Here is a 27666-nt window from a genome sequence, read left to right on the forward strand (position 1 = left end):
GCAGATATGAACAGGCTAGAAGCATTTGAAATGTGGGTCTTCAGTCGAATATTGAAAATTCTCTGAATTGATCATGTTTTTAACAATGAAGTATTATTACGAACACAAAGAGACCGAGAATTTCTAAAAACTATTAAACCGAGAAAAACAGCGTACCTCGATCATATTAGAAATATGTATCATCTATTGCCTTATTTTAGATGGAAAAATTGAAGGGAGAAAATATATATCATTGGACTGGTATCGGAGGATTTGGAGAGCTGGAGAGAGATGTATATCAAATCATTGAAAATAATAATATATAAAATAGTTTAAGTTTTGTAAGTGTAAATTTATTTATTTAAGAAATGGAATCCGTATGAGCGCTTATAATTCGAAATCGAACAGGAATAATAAGGCAGAAATAGAGCTTTATCATATCTTCGAGTAATAATGATTGTTCTGTATATTAAGCCAATGGGATCAAAAGTATGGTTTTTCGAAATATCTCCATGACAGCGGACTTTGTGGCAAAACATTATATTATATTTTCGGTAGAAAGTTATCTCAAATATTCCCGCTTTGTAGATTGATCCCAACAAATAGTTATAAAGACAGATAGCCAACAATTAAAAAACAAATTAAGATTCGGTAGCATGCGAAAGCCATATGAGCTTAAATATCCTTTACCACAAAATCACAGTCAGATACTTTAATTTTATGCTTACTTCTGAATGATTAATAACATTTGGACCATATATCTTTAAATCTTTGTTTTTTTCGTGTCGTAAGGAAACTAATTCGTATAGATCGTACATATTTATTAGTCTATAGTAGAAAATACCTCACAGACCACACGAATATATAAAAAAACAAACCAAATTAGGCAATTAATATACCTATTTACGTTAAATAAATTTACAATTTTTACAAAATTTTATCTCTATAAAGCAAAATCAAGCAGTTTCGAATTAGATAAAGCGTTGTATAATATTTCCGGAGTGCAAGGACAATAGGCGTATTACTCGCACATTTAGTCTTCACTACCCTTTTTAGGCAAAAAAAGGGTAAAAAGTGCAAAGACTTATTTGTTAAATATTAAAGCGTATCGGCTCAATCAATGGAGTGCCCATAGTAACATTGGAAATGAACGAAAGTCAGAGGACTGCCGTCTCTTTTCTAGAAATTTATTGTACTTCAGGGCTTATCAATAGATGGGCTCGTACCTCGCGGCTGTCCAATTTCTCGAAAAAACTTGTTAAGTCCTAGCAGCCTATTTCGCGTCATCCGCTAGATCGACAACAACTTAGCACACCGAATGTTCAGTGAAAATTACATTCAGTTTGATAATAAATTTTAACGCGTTGTTGTTGAACAGGGCGGCGTACCATAATTAAATATCAAGATAGATATACCCGCTAAATTTGGCAGCTATAGCTTAACCAATGTGACCGCTATACTTGAATACTTATACTGTCACAGTACGAAAGCTCTTAATGAAAACTCCTTTGCGCGAATAACTGCAATTTTTTAGTAAATAATAGATATTTCCTTAAGGGGGGACCCTCATTTAGACGGTCGAAAAATGCATCATTTTTGGGAATTTTTTTCTCAGGTAAAATAACTTCAAACGTTTTGTAATTCATAAAGTACTTTAATAAATGTCTTGACTGTCTACAAAAATTTTCGGAGAAGAAAAAAAAACATTTTAAGTATGGAAATATACACCTCGTCCATGGCACCTCATTCTATCTGTGTACATTCTAGCGCTCTGAATTTTTTTCTGAAATAAAAAAACCAAATTTTTTTTAAAACTTTAGGATAATACCTTCGATGTGACATTTTGATTTAAAAAAAAAATGTCGAAATTGATATTTTTTACCCAGTTTTATGTTAAAAGTGATTTTTCATGCATAAAAATTGACTTTAAAATTACAAAAAAATATGAAAATCTTTTTTTTTTTTAAAAACACTTAATGTCACATTGAAAACAATTTAATTATCTTTAAAATGAGCTATTGTAAAGCCTGATTGGTTCAATACAGCGTTCTCAATTGTGTACACAAAATCGAAAAATGATGTTTCGAGAAAAACGCGTTTAAAGTTTTGGATACAGGCGATCAGGCCACCCGTCGCGTCCTGTTAAAAATTTTGTCACTCCTTCAAAAATACAGATATCGACTTGAAATTTTGAAAGTATATTCTTAAATAGTTGTAGAATAGATTAAAATTATTTCCAAAAAATCGATTTTTTTGACCCGATAAATGAGGGTCCCCCCTTAATATTACGAAGCCTTTCTGCTGCCATAGAAGAATCAGGGCATCCAATTTCATTTCTTTCTTTTATATTCATGCACATATGTATGTATGTAGCTAGATGCAATCACAGCGTGACATAGCCTGTCATGTGATATCACACAGAGCAAAGTCATGGAACTTCTGTGTGCGCATTGATGACAGTTAATAAATCAAAGGCGTTGACATTTTTAAATGTCAATGGCTTTACTACACACATACACAGCAGTGTTGTATGTATTACAGGTTTCTTGTGAAACATTCACACTTCACTCAGTTTCGGCCTTTACAAGTATATGCATATCCAACTCGATGCAATTAATATATCAATTACAAATACACACATATGCAATTGTATTGATAAAACCGCAAGTCATTCAACTGTAGCGAAGGGAATATAGGCATGCCTACTTGTGCATTTTTTCTTTCATAACTATGGGTATATTTGATTTTTTGGTTACTCTACGCATTTCTTACAAATAATACAAATGCGCTCGATACATGTTAGCCTATGAATATGTACATATGTATACATATACATACATATACAAAAATATATGATTAGTTGAATACACCTCAATATAACCAACTCTCTACGTAATTCGAGCATTCGTATAGAGCAAATCAAACGACAAATGCAACCAACTACTTCGCTTTTCAAACAACATTTCTTATTCCCCCGCGCATTTGTTAACAAGGAAACTATGATATAATTTTGTTTACATAATGACTGTATCTAACAGCACAAAGGAATAGAGATAGATATAGACATATATATATATATATATATATTCATATATGCATCTATGTATATATCAAAAGGCTGACACGATGAGAGGAGTCGATTTAGCCGACTGTCCGCGCGCCTTGTGTGCGATAATGCTAAAAATACTTAATATACGAGTATTTCAATGAAATTTGGTACACATTTTACTCCTTGTCCAAGGACTTTCGGTTTAGAAAATTAGCGAAATCTGTTATCAACCACGCCCACCTCCCTCCCTTTGGCACCTCTATGTCTGTTATGAATGAAGCACAATTCCTCAAATTTGGTACAAATGAGGAACTCAAACAAATAAATGCGACGCATGTAAAATCCTTGTGGAGATTGAACAAAAGCCACGCCTAGTTTTTTATATTTTAAGACTGACTTTCCGTTCGTTTCTCCGTGGGTACAAGCTATAATTCCCATTGTCTGTGCCACAGCCAGTTCAAATTAAGTTTCATTAAAATATGTGCGGATATATAAAGTTCGTCTTGGACCGAATTCAGCACTTCCTAACTTTCTTATTTGTTTTCTTTTGCTTTTCAAAATTCTGACTCATTTTATTTTTGATTATAAATTTAGTTCATATTCCTTTTGCTTCCCACTCCATGGAAGTAAATTCCATGGCTCACTGGCTGCATAACTGCACAACTAGCCCGCATTACTCACAAGTTTCAATTTTGCTACAACATAATTTTATTTCATTTTTTGTTGTTGTTGATTTTACGTTTGCCTTTCACGTTTTCCTCCGTTTTCGCTTAGTATGTATATTTGTGTATACAACCATACATACGTACGTGTATATAGTTGTAGTACTCAATTCACTACGAGTGTGCCAACAGAGATATACTCGTACATAAATACTTATCATCATCTTCTCAGTCATTCACGACATTCTCTGTAGTAGTTTTTTAGTAGTTTTTCCAACTACGTCCATTAAGGCCAATTATAAGTATATTGGTCCTTAGTGAAGTTTAGAGCTCTCTGTCCATCTACCTTCTTACCCTAATTTATATGTAGTTTGTCTGCCATATTTTGCCTACCTTTGCTTAAATGTACATAAAGTGGCTTTAATGGACATTTTTTACACTTCGTCTTATTGAAATTGTTTTCCACTCTGGTTTTACTTTTCATCTCTGTGTTAAATTTTTCTGCCCACATACTATATTCACTTTATATACGTGCGTACAATTATATTTGTGTGTTGATAAAATTTGTTTGTGGCAAAATACGAGATGGAAATGGAAGAAAGTGTACAAATTTTACAGCGGTTTTCCGGTCAACCGAACAATTACCGAAATGAAAATTTCTCACATCAAAACACCAAATAGTTTCATTCATATACATATTTATATGTATACGTTTTCTTCTTCTATGCTGGCAACCTTTACAAAATTTAGTATTTAGTAGCTTTCCCTTCAGGGAAAACGTATGGTACATTAACTAGTATAATAAAGTTGTAAAGCGTAAGTAGACATCTACTTATGTATTTTGTTGCGTGAAATATATTTAAAAAAGGGTTGCGCAAAATTAATCATCGTTCCCATGACAATCGGTTCTACGTTACCAGAATGACCCGGATTTATATCCGGCCAAGGACTCTTTCCAACCGGACAACAACAAAATTAAACATCAAATTTGTTTTTAAAAAAATTTTTTATTAAATAAAATAAAACATGATTTGGATTGATGGAAATCTTTAATTTGACCTTTACGCACTCCACTGCTTTTCAGTTGGTATACTGCGGTATACTGTGTAGTTCATAAGTGTCAAATATGATTGATGTACGACGCCATTTGCAAAAATTATAAATCTTCCTATAGGATGATTAACTTTGTGCAACCTGGTATAATTAAAAAATAAAGGCTATCAGGCTGAATATAAGCATTTTAAAATATTTTGTAGAAAGGGGTTTTGATAAAATTTCTTCAAAAATTCATGGCTTATATCCAGGCGTTGTCCTACAAATGGACAAAAATAAGTTTTAAACTCCTAGATAAATACAAATGTATGTTAGGATAATGCTAAATAATCTAATTTTATCATAACTTTGTAAACTCCTATGTTAAAATGATTTTGGGCAATAAATGAAATGAAATGAAATGAAAATGGAGAAAGCTGAAGTTTTATACCACCCCCAATGGTAGTTGAGTTTTATAAGAAGCTTTTTCATAGCAGAAATGCATATATAGATAAAAAGATTAATTCGAGGTTTGCACTTCTACCTCCTGATCGTTTGTGTCTTCTGCTCATCAAGGTACCTCACCCAGACTCAGCTTCCTTATTAAGCTCAAGATAGAGCTGGGCTGGATTGAGCGTCTGTGCGTTTCTTCTGACTGCACTTAGCCGAGATGTCTCAACCTTCTCCGCGCTATAGCGCTATATTCAAGAAGAAAGTGCATTGGAGTCTCTTACGATTAGTCACAGAAACGACAAGAATCAGTGGAACTTATCCCATATCCCATACATATATATAGATGATCAAACCCTTAGCATTTTCGCGGACACAAACTTTTTGTAAACATTCGCGGTAATGTAAGTAGTGAAAAGAAAATTGATAGAGTATCGGCATTTATTAATTTTTCGTTTATCAAAGTTGGCTTACAAGCTTAGAAGCTAATTGTGTTAGGAGCTATAGCAATTACTTACTCCTTCACCTGTCTGTGGAGTGTGACCTACAGTCGCCTCCAAATGGCAAAGGATTTTATGAGATCCTTTTTTATGGCAGAAATACAACCTGAGGTTTGCAATTGGCTGCCGAAGAGCGACCACTTTTAGAAAAAACTTCTTCTGCCGCTTTGACGATGTTTGGCTTTTCCCTCTATATGAGAAATTTAAGTATGTATTTTGCATGGGAAGGCGTGACTTCTCAGTAAAAAAAATTGTCCAAAACAGTACTCTGCCTTCATTCAATACTTGCACTTTGTTATACTAAAGTTCAATGGGCTGCAATTCTAAAAATTCTGGTTAAAAAAATGAACGTTTTGATGAAATTTTGAAACATTTTGTAAAATATGTGAAATTTGTGTTATGTCGTTTTTGGTGTACATTTGGGCTTACGTTTCTAAAGCCCTCGAGAGATTTTCTAAACAAAATTAAGGAGTTTGAACAAGTTTTTGCATTCGATTAGTGGGACGTTGCTAAAATGAGTATGAGCTTCGTGCAAATTTGTTAAAAGTAATTAAACAAATAATCTGAGCAGTGACGTAAAAAAACAAAGCCGGATGCATTTACATATGAAGTCACCTAATAAGTCGTTAAAACATTACTTTAATCGGGTAGGTAAGTGAAATGGTTGAAGCGCCAGTCTGGCACTCCTCAAGTAGCACCAAAGAGCCGTTTTGATACCATTATGAGACCTCCAACAGGCAGATATCTACAGCCAGCCAGAACTGTTGATATAATGAAGAAGATTGATGGAGTTTGGGTTGGCGCACTCTCCCAGGCTGTCGGAGGAAGGAGCATCCAGTTATCTTAATTGTCTTGCTGCCAAACCCGGGCATTTACAAAGAAAGTACTCAACAGTCTCCTTCTCTGAAAGGTCCCCACAACTTCTACAATGGGGGTTAAATGGAAAACCTATCTTTTTCGCGTGTGTGTCGATCGACCAGTGACAGGTAAGCAAAGCTACGAGTTTGGAAATGGAATGGCAAGGAGTCCAAAGGACTTTCTGAGTCCTTCGTACATTGTACTAGGGCCAAAGGGTTTTCGAAATAGCACATGAAGAAATGGAGTCAGTCGAATGGCAAAAGATTATGTTATTCAATGCATAGCATAAAAATTTTCATTTTCTACTGTAGTATACCTTCCATAAGGTTACGAAGTTATGAAGGTTATAACTACCTACTTCCTAAAGTGGGCTTCATTTTTGCTCCGATTCTTTCGTACCTCCCAAATACAACATTGAGCTAAGGTCGCACAGCACGTTTAATTATGACATCATGAGGCATTCTCGTGTAGTAAGTTGGCTACGTACTCCCAGTCTAATTCAAATCACATTTCTCAAAACCCCAGGGAGGGCGCCAAAGTGGCCACCGAGTTCGAAATGTGTGCTGTATATTAACTTACAATATATACAATTGCAACTGTAAATGAAATATGTATAACGAACATTGCAGTTCCTAAAAATATTGTATGAAACGCAATAATGCAAGACTATCAATATCAATATTACAATGGTCAATAGAAAATCTGTACAAGAGAGCACATTTTATCTATCATAGATACATATCTGCACTCGTCCTTATGCGCGAACAATGTTAGATACAATGGGTTAAATACCGCCAATTGACATCTACTTGAAATGATCATATCCCATAAATATACTTAATATAAAACAGTAAATTGCTTGTAAGAACATACATGCATACATACATTTGTCTGTACAAATGATTGTTGTTATAGATGTTTTATGTATAAAAGTTAAGTTAATGGCATTGAAACTGTCAGAGTCATTGTGGGACGTCAGTTTATAAAAAACGTATAGTGATTTATAAAAGATATTTATGGATTCTGTTGAACTTCTATAGCTTGAGTGCTCAGTGAAAAGAATTATTTCACCTTTTACATTTGATTGAACATTTATGGATGTATAAAGGGGTTTCCAATAAGAGGTGTTATTTTGGTATTCAAAGAAAAATGCTATTTTTTAATATAAATGATCGAATGTTTATTTTATTATAAAGAGGAAGGCTGTCGTTAATAGTGGAAAATAACATCAGGGAAATGCACACCATAACAACGCTTACAGGCCAATATCCTTTTCATGAAATTTTCCATAACCGAATTGCAAAGTGGCTGGCCTGTGTACTCCATAGCCTCACGAATTCCATCTTTGAGGTCTTGAATCGACCCTGGGCTGTTCGCGTAGACCTTCTCTTTCACGTGGTCCCAAAGAAAAAAGTCACAAGGTGTTAAATCACAAGATCTCGGTGGCCAATTGTGATCACCTCTTCGAAAGATAACACGGTCCGGAAACTTTTCCCGTATAAGATAAATGGTCTCGTTGCTCATAGCGCCGTCCATGTGTGGAGCAACATCAAATCAAGGGAACACCACAAAATGGAGTAGGAGCAGCTCAGCCAAACACCCAATAAAGGATGTAAGCGCCAATTCACATATAATTTACATGTAATGAATTAAAATTTCAATCAATATTTACCGAACTGACCTTAATAAATATTCACCTAAACTGCAACTCATTGCAAGTTTATAAAAACACAATAGCAAAATTTAAGAATTAAACGCCGTTTTGTGTCAGTCCATATTCGTCGATAATGGCCATATTTATGGAAAAAACTCTGGAGCTCACAAAACTATCGTTAGGAATGAATTTCTCGCCAATTTCTCGCCAATAACTCGACAAACCTCACAACCATCAAGTTCACCTGTTATGGGACCGGTGGAAATTTTTCTATTTCGAAAATTCAAATTATCACATTTAGGTACACCTTTTCAATCGATAGAAGAGAAAAGATAAAACATGGTGAGAACTGCAGATGATTACGTAAAAAGAGTTTGAATAATGTACAATAATCCAATAACCCAATCATTAAGAATTATTTCGGCAGGATCCTATTTAGAGAGCTATAAATAGTTTTAGATGCAATACACTGCAAGTAAGGAACAACGTCTTGCTACGATGGATATAAGAAAACGATGGGCATGACGAAAAGGAAAAGGTGGATTGCCAGGAAGGCAAGGAATTTGACAGAGGCGGCCAAAATAATTTATTCTTACTTCTAGCAGAGCATCAAGTAGGCTCCTAAGCCTAGATATAGAGGATTGACGAATTTTCACTGAACAATATGCGAGACATTATAGTATTCGTTATTATTTGAAGAAACTAGGATTAGTAGAAACAAAATCCTACCTTTTTTGCGAGCTGGTTGATGAAACATCAAACCTGAGGGTGATTTTTAATTGTTGTTTCAAAATAAAATTATATTGTGAAAAATTACATAATTTAAATTTTCATCAGGAGAACGTCTACAGGCTGTCATACTAGAATTAAAATTAATCAACAGGGAAATTTAGATCGCAATAATGCATTTCTTTCCCATATTGTGTGACTTGTGGCTCCATCCTATTGAAAAGAGATATTGGCCTTACCTATTCCTTCAAGCTCAGGCCACAAAAAGTCTTGAATCAGTTATCCATAGCAATGTCCATCGACAGTAACAGCTCTTTCATTTTCATCTTCAAAGAAAAATGGGCCAATTATTCCACCAGCCCAAAAACTACACCAAACATTACATTTTAGTAGATTAGAGTTGATTTTTTTCTATACTCGACAGAACCAGTTTCTTGAAATTGTTTCACCAACCTTTGGATTTTCAACTCGGTCGGGCGATTATTTGCACCCAAAAATCGGAAGTTCTGCGATATGTTGCTCTTAAAGATCTGTTTCCTTGACAAATGTTGAAGATGTCATAAAAAAGGCACCGTCTAAGAATTATTCACAATTGACATCTAGGTGTCACTTTTGAAAGACCCTTTAATATACAAAAATAAAACCTCTGATTATAGTTATATATCCACTCCATAAAACAAACACAAACAATCGTATATAATTAAAGTCAAATATAAAAAGATAAGATTAATAATTATTGTTGTCATTGCAAAGTGTATGTAAGAACAGAAAAGCATTTAAAGAAAACTCTAATCTTGACCAGAGCATGTTACAAAGAAAGCAATTCACATAAATTTACACTATATTTTCAATTCGGCTAATAAAATTTTTCGGTATCCCGGGAATGGGATTGGATCTGGCATGCCTAGTACACAGACATCATTGCGCCCCTGCAACTAGGCAACGATGTTAGCAATAGCCAGTTTGTGCAAATCACTGTGTGTTGCTGGCAGATAAAGAAATTACCGTACATTTTGTTTGGACTCAACCACTTGTCAACTGCCAACATGTGGCTAAAGTAAATGACCAGCAACATGTTGCTAGTGCGAATGCAGAAACATCAACCTAATTTAGCTCTCTGTAAAACAAAATATTCTTGTGCCATACACAGGTTATCAGCTGTTAGCACCCTTGGTTGTGTGGTTCATTGCTGATAATATTTTTCTAATCAATATTTGCTCTTATTGATAGCACCAGGAATTTGTTATACACCTTCACAGAGAGAGAGTTCTTCAGCATTTTATTATTGGTGTGAGCTTGTTTCACAAATCAGCAAATCACCTGTATTAAAATTGTTATGCCACAGGTGTGCTTAGAATTAGTTGAGGTTTATCAGCGCGACGGTGTTGACATTGTCGGCAAATCTAACGACTGCTAACGTTAATTGGCTATAAAATGTGAAAGTGAAGTGGAGTAGAAGTGGATCGGGCAATTCTAGGGTCTTAATATTTATTGCGATAAGAAAATTGAAATGAACATATCATTCGAAAATATTATCTCACATCCGCCCTTATCAATGTTATGCATATAATTGGGAGCTGAGAAGCTACATACAATGAAACGTCTCATCATACCAACATTGATTGATACGTATGGATTGATTAAGTTTTGGGATTTTGATACTGGGCCACCTGGTGGAGATCAACAACTCAAGCATGGGCATGAAGCCAATTGTAGTAGGCGGCATGGTCGGAAGTTTATGAGGAGGGAAAAGGTGGAGTAGTGGACGATATTTTAAATTGAAACTACTTTTTTTTAGTTTCTTAATTACAAAAGCAATAATATTTTTTTTTTTTTTTCATATGTAAATTTAATCATTGGCAGCAGTAGCAGTGAGAGAAATGCAGTAAACATACATACATATATGTATTTATGGAGCATAAAAAGTGTTAACTGTAAAATTAAGTCAAACAATGGGCGCCAATTAGCAATCAACAATGGCAATTCAATTTGTCTTCACAAATACATTGTTACATATCCGTGTACGTATGTATGTATGTACACGGAGAGGCAATGAATTGCAACTTTTCAGAATTCCGTTTTTGAAGTTAAAGTTTCAAATTTTAAACGAAAAAAACATAAAGATATTCATTGTGTCTACTTGAGCAAAATTAAATGCTTTTTTTTTTCTTTTTATAAAACAGCGAGAAAAACGTGGGTGAGGTATGCACATACATATTACTGCATATCTATTAGGTTGGGGAAGAAGTTCGTAGCGTTTTTATTTTTACTTTTTATTTAAACAAAAAACAATAATTATATAAAAAAAACAATAATCAGATATAAATATACTCGCGGTTCCGCCAAAAATCGCCCGGTCTTTTGCCAAAGAAGTTGTTGAGCCAGTTTTTAAGAACCTCTTTGTTATCGAAGGTAACGCCCTTCATAGGGTTTGACAGTGAGCGGAAAGGATGGTAATCGGTAGGTGCAAGGCCGGAGAATACGGCGGATGCTGAAGGACCTCCCATTCGACCTCTTGGAGTGCGCCTTTGACGACTTGTGCAACATGGCGTTGTCGTGAAGAAGTATGGTTTGACCAGTCGAATAGCCTTATACACGCGGTGTAGCTAGACAACGTAGATCTCCTTGTTGACCGTGGCATTTTTTTCTTTGCCCTTCTTTGGATGAAGATCTGGCTTGACTCTCGGCGTATCTCCTGCAGCCACCCACTCCTTTCGTATAATGTATAGGCACCATTTATCATCTCCCGTGACGATTCGGTACAAAAAGCGCTGCTTATGATTGCGTATTGCTCGATGACGGGCGAGATGCTGAGAAGCAATTTGAAGGCGACTTTCTATGTTTTTTTCATTGAGCTCGTTAGGCACCCATTCTCCCAATTTTTCGGTAAATCCTATTGAATGAAGGTGGCTGAGAATCGTTTTATGATCGGAGTTTCATTCACGACTGGTTTGGAGACCGTTCTCCTTCAAAAGTGATTGGAGACGTTCTTCATCGATTTCAGAAGGCCTTTCGTTGTGGGACGTGTCATTGACATCAAAGTCATCATTTTTGAATTTTGCAAACCATTTCCGCGCTGTAGACTCGCCTATGAGAGCTTCTCCATATACGTCCCAAACGTCCCAGGCTGCTTCGGTAGCTTCTTGACCTCGATGAAAAGCAAAGAAGAGCAGGTGTCGAAAATATTGATTTTTGCCTCCTGGATATTCCATTTAGATAACTCAAAAACCCAATTAACATGGTTTTGTCGAGCATAGAGAGTTCTATCGAATGCCGAACAGCAAGCAAATCGTTGTAAAATAAAAGAGGATATAAAAACGCTATGAACTTATTCCCCGACGCAATATTTAAAACTATTTTTCGAAAGTTTGCTTCATTGAAACTTTAGAATCCTGTAAAAAATTTAATTCATGAGAATATGAAAAACTGAGTATGCAGCATTACTATATACGAATATAATCCATAGCTTCACGTATTTAATTTAGCGCATATTTTTGATACTCGCAAACTTTCATAATTCATTGCATTTATTTACTTTAAGATTACAATTAAAATGTGAAGAGTTTTAAGCGGAAAAATGAGTAACGCATCAAGTAGCAACTTTGTGACTCTTAGCCATTTAAGTTTTAATAGAGAAAATAGCGATCTCTTGAGCATACATCTGTACATATATATGTAGAGGCACTTGGATACTTATTTTTGCATAAAGAAATACAAGTGAAAACGTTTGAATAGTTTTTTACATACCTTTCCGTGTGCTCCTTGCCACATGTTGAGCTCTTCCAAATAAAGGGCTATCAATCATTCTTTAATGTAAGACATATGCAGAAGATATACGAACAATTTTGGCGTACGTATGTACAAAACTGAATCGAATATTCAGAGCGTGTAATCGAATTCACATTCATCAAATTCATATACTCGTATACAGCTATGGACAAAGAAATAGCGCACTTCCCCCCAGTAATATTTTATAAAATGATGTTGATTTTTACTGGATTAGCTAGTAAAATAGTTATTATTGCACAACTCTATACTTTTATTATCAAAAAATTAAAAAAAAAACGCGAAATAAATAACATTTCAATATCTACAATTATAAAGAGTTTGAAAAATCGGAATTTATCACATTTTGTACTAGACACTGAAGAAGTGAACTTTTATCGATCTGCAAGAAAAAAAGAAATTGGTTATGTCAAATGAATTAAATTTGCTTATTAATTACTTGCTTGATTAGTATTTTGTTGAGTATACATTTTAAATAAATTTATTTTTTAAAACCGCATCGCACTTGCGAAGTAAACTTTCTATTAACTTTGGCGATCTCTCCAAAGGAATAGTATTCCACGCTTCCTGTTCTCCTTGCCATAGTTCATTGGCATTTTTAAATTTTTTCGACATTCCACTGATTTTCAATGTGCTTTGTGCTCGGTGTTGTGTGCTGTGTTCTGGCCAACCCAGAACTGTAATTTTTTCTTTGGATTTTAAGCGACTTCACTTTCCCATTCGCCTTGCTTTTGCTATTACAATCAATAAGTCTCAAGGTCAAACACTTCAATTATGTCGAATTGACCTAACTTATCCATGCTTTGGACATGGGCAACTGTATGTAGGATATTCTCGAGTAGGGAAACCATCATTACTTTATACACCGCATGAAAATAAAACCAAAAATTTTGTGTATCAGAAGGCTTTAGAATAAGTTGTTAGTTTACAATCATTAGAGTAAGTCACTAAAATAAATAAAACATTATTATTAGAATAAGTCACAAAATAATGGCCGAGCATGAATTAAATGATGAAACAAGAAAAAAACAAAGAACACTTTTCATTTATATTTTTCTTTCACCCAGCGAAGCGGGTGAGGGTCCGCTAGTATATATATATGTATAAAAATATAATAATTGAAACATAGCCGCGCTATTTCTTTGTCCAACGCAATAATTTGCATTTCGAATAAAACATGGGAAAATGAAACAAAAAACAAGTTAATGAGACTTATTTTCCGATATTAGAAAGAACCGACTCACAGCATAACATTGGAATAAAAATATGTACGAATATCACTAAATCTTCTAAGAGATAATAATTCGCATAAATAATAATAATAATTAGTTGCTATAGGGCTGCCCTAGCGCATGGTAACCCTTATACGATTCGTATAGAGGACACTATAAGTTCGCTATTTCACTGTCCATAGCTGTATGTATTTTTGTACATTAGAGCGCCCATGAAATGCATGTGACGTGCAAATGTATTTTTTGTTTTTTTTTTTTGCTTTGCTCTCCGCCCATTTTCGAATAGATTACGTTTGACATGATTCGCTCTAGTCGAAAAAAAGTCAGTTTAAATAATTTAAAAGATCAAAAAATGGTTCGAAAACGACCCAGCTAATTTTCGCTCTATAGCCCTAAACTATCAATTTTTGGAGGTTGGTGAAAATATGTCTTCTTTTCAATCTAGTTACGAATATTTTTTATACATATTTTTGGAGTCCCAGTGATTTTTAATTTTGTTTGAAGCAATAAGAAGTAGAATTTTTTGAAAATTATTATATCAAAATAAAAATGTTCCCGACACATCATGGGATAGAGTATGCAACATAGTTTTTGTTTATTTTTTTAATATGAATTGAATTTTCATAGAGTACAGCGGATCCCAAGCTAAGAAAAATTATCCTTTTATTACCTTTAATGAAGAAGGAGAAGGGCGTACAAATTTTACCAAACTGATCATGACGACGATCTGAGTCGATTCAGCTGCACCCCTCTGCCTAGAACCGTGAAGTTTTCTAAGCTTTTTACAACCTAATATTCGATATTTTTTATTAGTACAGTGGCCATCTGACCTCCAAAGAAGCACTAGGAATATTAACGAATTACGTTGAGCGCAACAAAAAAAAATATGCCCTACTTGAGTGGATATAACCGGTTCGAGTTGAAAGTACATGAAGCCATGAAAAAGCTTAAAAAACCATGTGGCGTTCGGAGGCGGAGTTAAATTTTAGGACCCTCTGTTTGTGGAAGAAAACATCAAGAGACACACCAAACGCCAAACAATCAACAAAGGATATAAGCGCCAATCATGTGCATGAATACATAAAATAAAAAATAGATACTTTAGATACTTTTGTGAATGGGTACTTGGGGAAACTCTGGCTAAACATAAAACTGCGCAATATACAAATAAAAGGAAACAAAATAGGGCAACTTTAAGTCGAATATAAGCGCTTTCCGGGTGTTCTTTTGCTGGCGGGATGCACAAAAATAAAGCACACATACGGTCATACATATATCTGTTATCTATTAACAAAAATATGCTTACTTGCATACGTTAGGATTTAATCAATTTTATCAGCATTCATCTGCTTTAAATGCGAATATATTTTAACAGAATGGCACAAAAATTCATGCATTTGTTTATTCGTTCTTATGGGCACACCGATGAGAACTTTTGGCTTAATTTTGTTGGTATTTATTACATACCTCACAGCTGATAGGTCAACATATTGCTTCACAAACACTACCCAGTAGGAATGACAAATTGTTTGCTTCGGCGAAATTTCTTTTCTGTAAATGCAAACCACTCTCTGTGTATATACCAATTTACGAGTATACATACATACAAATATGTATTTTATGATGCACACATCCCGTGAAAATATAGAGCACCTCATCATTTTGTTTTTATAAAACTGTAGTTCAGTGTCTAACGAAAATTAGAAAAATCGGACAAATTTTCATGAAAATTTAAAATTTTCGAATTAGAAAAAAATAGATGCGCAGTTTTATAGCCTAATAAATTTTAGTATAATGAAGTGCAAGTTTAAATCAGCCAGAAAATTCCGTTTATTTTTTATAAGTTTTTTCCTTGACCGTGTTGCGCATTTTTCCATACAAACAACCCCCATTTTTTTTTTATATGGAGAAAGCACGCAACAGGAAAAAATGTATCTAGGAAAACGAGAATTTTAAACAGCTTCGAACTGTCGCTTTATTATACTAAAATTTAATGGTCTATAAAATTTGGGTACATAGTTGCTTTTTTAAATTCTCATTAAAAATGTTGAAATTTTGCCGAATTTTTTAAGGCTTTGTAAAAAGCCCAAAACGTTTTGACTAATATGGTATTTATTAGAAAATTTCTATATTTCAAAATAATAATAATTTAGAAAAAAAAAATAATTGAATAAATATTGAAAACGTCAAAATGTTGAGGTGCTTTGTTTTTTTCGCGAAATATGGTGTGCCTCTGGACATCTTCATCCCTTCCCTTACATCCACCCACAGTACAACTAATTTATTTAATACAATTTTGTGTATGTCTCACCACTTATTTGCATCACCACTTCATCTTTGCAGACGCATCAAGTGCGCGCAGTGTCGAGTCCCTCGCTCACAGACGCCTTACAAGAGGAAGAAAACGAGGCTTCTACCACCACCGCTGCTCCAACTACATTAAAGTGTTTCAGTCAGATTTCAACTTCGTCTTATGCATCCAGCGAATCTACGCCGACGATGGTCACTGTGACAACGAAGAATAGCAATGTGAGTGGCAAGCCAATGGGACTACCAAATAGCCAGAGTGTAGGTGTATTGCAGAAGTTCAAACGCACGCTAACCAATTTTAATAAGCCATCACAACAACAACTACCACCACATATTGCAAACAGTAGCAGCACACAAACGCTTGTATTGAGCAATGCAGCATCCGCATCATCCACAACAATCGCAACCGGTGTTGGTGCTAGCGCTGGTAGCAACAACTCCATGGCAACTGAAAATCATTCAGAATCCACATCAAATCTTGTGCTCGACGGTGCTACGGGTAAATACCGTTTCGGTCCACTTATTTGGCGTTCGTCAAAGGAACGCCGCAAGACAAAGTACAATCGGCGTGACAAGTGCAATAGTGGTGATTCAGGCATACAAATTGAGTTAGATAATGACGAGCAATTCTCGCGTATTTTAGTCACAGCAAATGGTGGCGACAACAGTATGCCACCAAGTACGAGTGCAGCGGCAGCAAGGCAACGCCATGCTAATGAGAAGGTAAGTTTCGAACGGTGATATTATTGTAAGGGAGAGTAGTTCTCTTACGTGTATTGTGAATTGGTTACCATCAAAAATTAGAACGGTTCCCTGTATACCTAGGAGGCTTTACAGCCTCCGCAGTGGCTGATAATTTTGTCTAAAAGAGGCTACAACTTAGCGAAAGTTGGACTCTTTCCGATTTTAGATTTAGGTTAAGCTAAGTTGAGGAGGCTGCTTCTGTGACAACCAAACCCACCAAAAATCCACTTGAGCTCTGCCAAATCACTCAGTTTGTTACAAAGATCGTAACCAGAAACTCAAGATATAACCAGAAACTCATAGTTCAAAGCTATGATTTTTGTCAGTTTTTTTATTACAAAGTATCCACTGTATGGACTACCCTGTATTAGTTACATAGTAGACTGGTGGGTATAAAACACAAGCCAATGGACCAACCTTCTCATACACACATTTATACCAACTTACGCATGAAATTGTTCAAGCCTTTTTGTTCCCTTGTGATTTCTCTGCAACCAACAGCCACTGGTGAACTCATTTTTTTGCATGTCACTTTAATTAGTATTTAATTAACTGGGTTTTTCTTTCAAGGTCCCATTAAAAATGCATTCAGTGCGTCGCGCCAACTCGGCTAAAGCCACAAGCATCACAGATAAGTCAACCATGGCGACACTTAGTGCCAAAGCAAAGATACTCAAACGCATGGATATTCATGGTGGCAGCATGGAACGCGAAGCACCCGAATCACTACCCGCGCGTTCATTAAGCCAACCCAATGGCTTAGATATGTGCGGCATCGGTCGAACTGGTGGTAAGTCCCTAAAGGCAACCTCATCGAGCAACTCTTGACGTGAAATTTATGGTAACGCTTTCGGTTTTATTTCTATCTTCCAGATTTGGACGACAGTGACAGTGATAGTGTAAATTCACATGAGGAAGGTAAGTTGCCGTGTACGGCTTGTTCGATGGAAATTGATGGTGACTTAACGCGGCGTAATTAAATTTAACTAACCCATAGTAGCTTTTCGAATGTCTGCAGTTTAATTGCCGTTTGTCCTACTCAATCTACTCGCGTATATATAAATATATGCATGCGAGTATGTATCACATGGTATGTTTAACAATTTCTTACTTCTCTTGCAGCGCCAAACTACTACCCCATTTACGCTGAAGTGTTGTATAGCTTCACCGCCGCTGGTCAGCAAGAGCTCGGCCTCGAGCGTGGCACACTAATCGAAATTCTACGCAAAGAAGTCGGTCCATGGTGGTTTGGACGCATTCGCAAAGAAGAGAATAATACACTAGTCGAAGAAATACTTGACCCTGAGCTCGGTTGGTTCCCCAAGGAGTTCGTGCGCGTCATACATAACCCAAAGACTGATGTGTTTTTCCTTTCTCGAATGGCAAATATCGCGACGTCTGAAGCATTAACGCCAACAGCAAAACGTAGCAGCTTCAAAAGAGATGCTGCTACATCGAAAACTGCGATACACTCTAGTACAACCACAATGCCGTCATTGATGACAGCAATGACTGCCTCCGAAGCAGAATCAACGGTTGCTTGTGACTTGGATGCCACCATAGTTGATGAGAATAATGTGACAACAATTGTAATTGAATCGCCCTCGTATGCCAGTCTCCCGAATGCGTCTTCGAATTCCGGTGGTGGTGGTGGTGGTGGCGTGTGTGGGGATTCGTCAAACGCTTTGACACCATCACGCAGCATTAATGTGATACTCGATAGTGCGGATATGTTGCGACGCAGTGCGGTCAAAGAGTTGCTTGACACTGAGGTTAACTATGTGAAACTTTTGGCCGCCATATGTGAGGGGTAAGAAATGCGAAGATTTATTTTTAATAGTTTTTTTGCTAACCTTGTTTGCATGTAATCTTTCCATTAACAGCTATTTGCCGGCAATGAGTAAGCGTATTGACATCTTCTCGCCGAATAGTATTCGTTTGATTTTCTCAAATATAACTGCGATTTATAAATTTCAACGCAAATTTTTGGAGGCCTTACGCAAGGGCATCGAGCAGAATCAAGTTGCCAAAGTTTTTTTGAAAATGGTGAGCTAGATAAACTTAGTTGTACCAATTAACATATTAACTGTGGATTTTACGCGCTTTCCAGCATAAGGGATTCCTCTGCTACTCAACCTATTGCAATGCATATCCACGCGCACTAATCGAATTGGAGACATATGATCGTATCAAAGATGCCAGAATTATTTTAGACAAGTAAGTAGAAAAAATATCAATATCTGCCACTGTTTAGTTTTTTCACTTCCTCGAGATTCGGTTTTTCGTTACCGGAACAAGCGTTTTTATATCCAGCCAAGAACTGTCACACAAACATTCATTTATGGGGAATGTTTCTGCTGTTGAATAATTTAAAATCGTTAAGTGTAAACAATTAATTTTTGCATACTATGAAATTTATTTACAACATTAAGAATGGGGTTAGGCACTATATACTAGTGACACTCACACTTACAAAACAAGAGTTAGCGATAATTTAGACTTCCATTTTGCCAAACAGAAAATCTAAAGCAAGATTTGTACTATAAATAAATAAATAATTGGCGCGTGCACTTCTGTGAGGTGTTTGGTCGAGCTCCTCCTCCTAATTGTGGTGTGCGTCTTGATGTTGTTCCGCAAATGGAGCGTCCTACAGTTTTAAACCGGCTCCGAACGGCAAATGGTTTCTATGAGGAGCTTTTTTATGGCAGAAATATACTCAGAGCTTTGCCATTGCCTGCCGAGTGGCGACCGCTATAAGAAAAACTTGTTTCTATTATTTGATTTTCATGCACGGACCTACGAACCTACGTACTGCTGAATGGTAGTCACGCACCAAACCATTCGGCTACGGCTACGAAAGGTATAAAGGCTATAAAAGTATAAATATATACAGCGAACTGCCAGCAGGTATAAGAAGCTTCAATAGCATACAAAAATTTAAAAGCAAATTATATCACCACTGCAAAATATGAGTCTTCAACCTAAATTGGAGCAAAATTGCTATTTCAATAGATAGTGTTTGATCAGTGAAAGAACACTGCCGGGGATCGAGATTAAACCTAGTTCTTTCCATATGTCCAAGCAGTGCGACTTTGCAACTCGCCCTTTCAGACTGTAATTGGGCTGCTCGGGATCATATCCATTTCGTCATTATTATACATTATAATGTAATTATTAAGATTTATGATAGATGTTTGTACATGCATAAATTATACGACTCTGTGCTGTTGAAAACATGGGAGTACACATGCATATCGGCGAAAATTGTGTTATTGGTATTATAAGACTGTAAATAAATAAATTAAATGAACAATGTTACAACAACAAAAACATCTCTCCCTAAAGGTTCAGTTCTGCGCTGCCCCGACAGTCGGTTCTACGTAACCGGAACGTCCTGGATTTATATCCGGTCAAGGACTGACACTTAGCAGCATTCCCAGTATTTGTATGGGGATTGTTTATGCTGCTACAACCTTTTATTTAATTTTTGTAATTAGAAAATAATATAATTCATATTACAACAAATTTTTAATATATCGTTAGCTTTCAAACTTTTTAAATTAAAAAGTATAAACAAATTTTCTTTTAAAATATAAAAAAGTCAAAAAATTTTCGCAAAATTCAAACTTTTAGGCAGAATATTTAGAAAAATTCCGAGTACGCATTTTCTTGTTTTCGAGCATTCGAAATGCACAACATTGCCAACAAAAACAGCTATAAAAAATCAAGCCACTTCAAACTTGCACTTTTTTATACCGGAATTCAATGGGACTGCATGCTTGGAATTTTCCAAAAATCTTGAGTAAACCTTTTTTTTATATTTTGTAGTATAAACTATACTTAAGAAAAATTACTTAGAAAATAAATAAATAGTAAAAACTTTGCAAGATGCTACTATTGAACATAGTATACTACTTATACTATACTATATTTTTATATGTAAGTATATATATGTATATATGTATACCTGACGCGCACATTCCTTACTAGTTGTTTGGCCGAGCCGCTCCTCCAATTTGTGGTCTAAGTATTGAAGTTGTTCCATAAATCATGAGACCTACCATTTAATGCCCCCTCCGTATGGCAGATGGTTTTTCCTGAGGAGCTTTTACAAGGTATAAATACCCTCAGTGGTTTCCCATAGCTGCCGAAGGGCACCGCTATTAGAAAAAACTTCCTCTATCACTTGGTGTTTCATGCTCACTGTGGATTTTGAACCCGGGCACTACCTCATGGAAGGTACGCATAATTTCACTCGACTACTACAATGTGCGGAATAAAAGTTTGGAGGCGTGTTGTGCCCCGAAGTAATATTTTTTAAATATCTGATATTTAAAAAAGGATAACATCACTACTAAACCATATGAACGTTGCAAATTGTAATTTTCGAATTTCCTTTTTTGGTCCGGTCTTCGTGATAATTAAGGGGGCAGATAAACGATGATATTTTCCCTGATTTTCAATAAAATTATTTAAAATGAAGAAGTCAATATATATTTTTTCAAAATTGGCATACAGTTTATTTATACATTAAAACAATATACAATTTTTTTTTTTATTTTAATAATTTAAAATGGCGGATGTACACTTAATTCTTCCAGAAGGTCGCAGCGGGGCTTCTCAATCGGCGGGCATTGTAGCATCGGCGTCAGTGACCTGAATACAAAAAACCAAAAATTGTTTGTATATTAATGTCATAATTTCTATATGAATTAAACAAAAATGGAAAACAAAATTCGAGGAATAAAATGCTTAAAAAAAAATAATTTTGGGGCGAATTTTCTACTATTTTTGCTTCGAAAAAATTATTTCTTCGAAAAATTTTCGAAAACTTGAAACACATAGAAAGTAACATTATAAAAAAGATGTATGCAAAATTTCAGGGATAACTTTTCGAGTTATCGTGTACGTCAATTCGGAAAATATAGTTTTGAGAAAAACGCGTCTAAAGTTTGAATACAACGTAACTACATATATCTCTTCCAGCGCTCGAACGTAAAGAATAGAGTCGACACGGTTGACGATCTATAATGTAAGAAATACTCAAATTTACGTTCTAAAAATTTGTTTACATATTCTTAAAGGATTATATTAACATTTTATGAAAAAAAACTTTTTTCCCAAATTTTACAGGTATCTGTTCCCTTAATATCTGATATCGATATAGATTTTGTCCGAAAAATAACAGCTCATCAGAAAAAAAATTTGTGGATGTAGTAACCTCAATTTTAAATGCGTTATACTATTGCTGCAAATTGGCATATTTGACTTGGAGATTTACAAGGAGTCACTTGATATATTCATTAACATGTATAGGGTGGGACATGTAACATTTGCTTTTTGAATCGGCTATAAAAAAAATAATCAAAATTTTTTCAACCTTTTTTTTATTTTGAATATTGAACATTGTCATTTATGAATGAAAAATAATATCGTTCAAATGACTGCCACGACTGGGTTTACAGTAGGCCATTCGATCAACCCAATTTTTAAGCACATTTTCGATTGTTTGGGCTACAATTTCATGAATGGCAACTTGGATTTCGTGGTTTAAAGCACCAATCGTCTCTGGGTGGTTCGCATAGCATTTGTCCTTAACGGCTCCCCACAAAAAATAGTCCAACGGGCTTAAATCACAGCTCCGAGGCGGCCAATTGATATCGGAATTTCGGCTGATTATTCGGTTTTCAAAAACGGTAGCCAAAAGTTTGAGTGTAACTTTGGCAGTGTGACAAGTTGCACCGTCCTGTTGAAACCAAATGTCGTCCATGTCATCCTCTTCAATTTTTGGAAACAACTCGTCGAGCATGTCACGGTAACGCTCGCCATATACTGTAACCGCGGCTCCTCGCTCATTTTCGAAAAAAATCGCCCGATGATGCCGCCAGACCAAAAACCGCACCAAACAGTGACTCGCTATGGATGCATTTGCTTCTCTACAGTAACGTGTGGATTTTGCTGAGCCACAAATTCGACAATTTTTCTGACGTAGCCACCGATGTGAAAATCAGAAAAGAAGAAGAAGACTCACCACTTTGGAAATAGGTTTTCAATATTTCCCAATTTTGTTCAAGCGTTAAGCGTCCCATTTCGTAAATGTCAAACCTTTAAGTAAATTATGAACACATTTGACATGTCATTTGTGTTACCAGTCTCAAAAAAATAGGTGGTTCAAAAAGCAAACGCTATATGGCCCACCCTGTACATATGTACACACTTCTAACTTTGTACATTCATACAATGAATGGAGAGCGTTTTTGGGTTTCAACGTACCAAGGCGAACACAATCCCAAGAAGCCACACTGAATAAATTTGCCACTTTTAAAAGTTTACAATTTCATTCACTTAACATCAGCAAATTCTAAAAATATTATGAAACATTTACATCACTTGGGATGTACTTAAAAAGTCACCTCAATAAGACCTCACTATTCCGTTGATTGCCTCCACATTAGCTTTATGACAATCATTGAGAGCTATGAAACTCAAAGATACGCATGTAGGCGTGACGTATACCATGCAATGTTAAGTATAAAATCAACATACACAATAAACGAACAATAAAAATAAGCATTTTTCAAAAACTTCTAAGTTTTCAGTCATATTTCCGATTATGCGGCTTGACGGGACACCCAGTATTTTCATATTTTATACATACAATATATTTTATATAGAAGTTTAAATGTATTTTCATAATATTTTAGTTGCCGCGAATCGGAGAATCTCGCTGAGCTCCCACTGTCGGCACATCTGTTGGCGCCTGTGCAACGCATCTGTCGCTATCCACTGCATCTTAGCGAAATACTTAAAGGAGTTGGCAAATGTGGCGAAGCGCCGGAATATGAATTAGCACAGTATGAGCAACTTGATGTAAGCCAAATGGACATACCTGATACCCACGAAAAAATCGATTTAGCATTAGAGGCAATGCGCAGCATAACAGAAGCGGTAAATGAAGGTAATTATAAAAAAAGAATCTTGAATTTCTATTTGAAAATTATTTAATTGCGTCTTTTGTCTTCATACAACCACAGGTAAACGTCACAGTGAGACAATTGCACGTCATCAAGCGAGTTTCCAGAACTTCAAAGGGCCGCCACTCCATCTTCATAGCACACGCTTCTTCTTGCAAATTGACGCCACTCGACAAAAGCAAAATCTCTGGAACAGTAGTTGCACATTGTTTCTATTCGACAACCAGTTGATCTATTGCAAACGAGACATCATTAAACGCAGCCATTTCATTTACAAGGGACGCATCTTTCTCGATCGCTGTCGCGTGGTAAATGTGCGCGATGGCAAAATGTTTGGACACAATATACGAAATTCACTGCGCATCTATTGTGAAGCGCGTGACAAGTGGTTCGACTTTAGTTTCCGTTCAGCAAATCGCAAGCATCGCTTTCTCAGCACTCTAGCACTGGAACGACAATTTGGCGGCAAGGCATTTTACATCTCGGAAATGACCGGTTTCGAGTATGCCTACGATGAGCGCGACTACTCCGATCAGTCAGACGCCGACTACGAGCTGCCCGATTATGAAAACAGCAACAGTAGTGGTGGCGGTGTTAGTTTTGTTGGCGCAACGCGTCACTGGTCCATGGCTGACGTTAGCACTGCAAATGCTGGCGTCAATTCGGTCACCAGTGGTGGGGATAGTTCGTTGCCCGAGTCGCCAGTAAAATACAAATACTGTGATACGCTGCCGAAGAAATCACAAACACGTGATCCCAGCTGTAGTAGCGGAGCGGTGACTGAGTGTCAAACTGGTTCGCTAGGTCGTAGGCGTCTTGGTAATTGGTTCCGTAAACCGAAAAGTAGTAACTCAACACCAAATCATTCGCCAACGCATAAGGCCAGCGAGCTATCGGCCGGACTGGTGGGCGGAAGTGAGAATAATATATCAATTAATGTGGGCGGAGCAAATTATATTTCATCAGGCTCATCGGCGTAAGGTGGAGGGCCAATGACTATGAAAACTTGAGGCATGTGTCTCTAGCACATACAAGCGAAACAATATTAAGAGTTTCACAAAACTTTTAAAAATGAATCTCCATAAAAATACTTCAAAAGATATGACATTGTTTTGCAGTTATACGAAAATGGGCATATACGCCTTCAAAGTCAATGGCTAACTTGAAGAATATACTTGCATACATATAAAGAATACGAAATACACTGAAAAGATATATGAGCAAAAATTTTAAACGACTGAGTGATTTGTTCTCTATGAGTCAATTATAAATGCGAATGCAGGTGATTATGTCTTTTTTATATTATTACGTCTGCATTCTTTTATCCTACACGCGAAACAGAAATTCTCAATGTTCAAGAGATTATGTAATAGTATAAGAACTTTCGGTGTTAAACCCCAACTTATTCCATTATGTGGTCGTGATTTTTAATAATTTTAAAAATAAAGGAAGAAATTATTCATTGCAATGTAACATGAAGACATACTTCTACCAAGTAAATAGTCAGTTGATGTAATAGTCTTTAAAAAAATAAATATTACAATAGTAAGAAATGTAGGTTTCCTTTTATGGTGATTATATGAAAATGGGCGTATAAATATACGAGCACACTTTGCATCTTCTGTAGAGTAAATTTAACCCATTTTCAAGTATCCTACCTTCAAACTGACTTCTTTTACTTTCACCTTTCCAACGAAAAAACAAAAAAATGAGCGAAAAAACAATAAACAATTAATGTTAACGTCAGAAAAGCAATTGTGTAACGAAAAATTATATTATTTACATACATACGATACATATATGAATATAGATAAGTGCACCTACATATATGCTATAAATGCACGCATACATACAATAAATATTATATATACTATAGTATGTATGAGCAAGTGAAGTAAAGGTTAAAATATAACAACAACACAACATCACGCACGATGCCAGAGCGAATTGTAATAACTTTGATTTAGGGTTTGTTATTAAAAGTGTTTGATTAAAGTTGATTGAATTTAAAACCGAACATGCATGCATACATACATACATATATAATATGTTGGTATTTTATAAATACATTTATATTTTATAAATTGATTTATGAAATATTGTTAACAAAATCAAATATGTTTACAAATGTGAAGCGTTGTTTGTATATTTACTTATGTGTAAGTTATACATACGTGCATATGTAATAATTATTGTAAAAACAGAAAACAAAAAAGGGGAAACAAAATATTAATTAGAAAATCTGTACTCGAACCGATTTCGAAAACTGTATAACTACAACTGTAAAATAATAAGTAACATATTAAATCACTTATTTATTTATTATTTTACGTAACCAATTTAATTTAACATTTCGCTGATCTATTTTGTTTAATATTTAAGTTTTTAATTAATTTAAATTGCTATTAATAAAAATGATATTCTACTCATACAAAGAAACTCTTGGCTTTTATTTATTTAATTATTTTTTGTCTCTTACTTTAATTCATTTAAGGTTCTCCAAATTGCATTGGTAAACTAAATAAATATAATATAAAAAGCAAATTAACCATGGCAAACAATTCAAAATAATAACTTATAATTAACGCAAATCTGTTGCACTGCGTACATTTTTCCTTGTGTTGCATAGTGCACGCACAGTTTTGCCGCAGCGTGGAATAGCAAAACAAACAAAAAATAAGAAAAAAGTATGTCGGCTTTTTTTTTGTTTTTCAGAAACGAAAGTAGTAAATAAAATTCATTAAAAAATACAAAATATTTACAGCAATGATAAAATATACAATAGCAAACACAAAACGCAACACGGTAACCTACCCACAGTATTTACCTAATATACAATAAATATGTAGAATATAAGCGCATGCACAGACACAAACATACCTATGATAATATATGAAATATTAAAGGAATGCTTACTATCCCAAGTGACATGAAAATCGCTTTTGAAAATCCATTTTACGAAAATCGCTCTTCACATAGTTTAATTTTCAAGTCGTATAAAATAAGTGAACACCTCTAACACCTGCCTGCAAAAACCATATAACAAAGGTCGTTGAATAATCTGAATTAAGTTGAATATGTACCGTTTTGCTCGCAACTGGCTGCCATTTTTACTGTAATTCCAATATGCCATTTTCATAAAAACACTCACCCCGGTTGGCATACAACTGGGGCAATCGATGTTCGTAAGCTTCTCTGGAGGCGAATTTTCCAACAGCAAAATAAGCAGGAAAAATATTACAAATCTCCCTCTCCGCGCTATTCGGTTATCTATAAACTGCGATTATTATAATCTGACTTCTGTGTTACTGACACTGGAACACAAGAATCCCGGTGGAAGGATCTTGGTGGAATTATTCTCTCAAACAATATTATAGATTTAAATTCTTTTCTTAGTTTTGCGTAAAATCTTTGCGCAAGTGGCTTAAAACTGTTTAATGGTCGAACTTTAGCTCCTGGGCGATGCTACGACTACGACTTCGATTATTTCTGTGAAAATATCGGCATTTTCTTTAACATCGAAAATGCCTGAACGACTGTTACAGTGTCGGCACCACAAACACTATTCACAATTTCAGCGGCCTGGTTTGCATTTTTGCCTTATCAAAGAAAAACTGTAAAATGTACCGAATTTTCTATTTGTTGACTTCTATTAGTAACACCCTGTAACTCCCAACTGAATGAAACAAACAAAAAACAGCAAAACA

The 27666-nt window shown here is 35.4% G+C and overlaps 1 protein-coding gene across 4 annotated transcripts in view; it reads left to right on the top strand.

Annotated features, from left to right (window-relative positions):
- LOC129243008 (uncharacterized) overlaps positions 1-26339 on the top strand; it is a 139379-nt gene extending 113040 nt beyond the window's left edge. For all 4 annotated transcript variants that reach the window (XM_054880017.1, XM_054880018.1, XM_054880016.1 and 1 more), the window contains 8 exons: positions 16275-16964; positions 17556-17775; positions 17859-17903; positions 18108-18795; positions 18869-19031; positions 19096-19202; positions 23690-23943; positions 24020-26339. In XM_054880017.1, coding sequence (XP_054735992.1) covers positions 16275-16964; positions 17556-17775; positions 17859-17903; positions 18108-18795; positions 18869-19031; positions 19096-19202; positions 23690-23943; positions 24020-24939 — 3087 coding nt within the window. In that variant the 3' untranslated portion in view covers positions 24940-26339. The remainder of the gene's footprint in view (positions 1-16274; positions 16965-17555; positions 17776-17858; positions 17904-18107; positions 18796-18868; positions 19032-19095; positions 19203-23689; positions 23944-24019) is intronic.
- Positions 26340-27666: the final 1327 nt, after the last annotated feature.

The sequence above is a fragment of the Anastrepha obliqua genome, chromosome 3 (genome assembly GCF_027943255.1).
Source record: "Anastrepha obliqua isolate idAnaObli1 chromosome 3, idAnaObli1_1.0, whole genome shotgun sequence".
NCBI lineage: Eukaryota > Metazoa > Arthropoda > Insecta > Diptera > Tephritidae > Anastrepha > Anastrepha obliqua.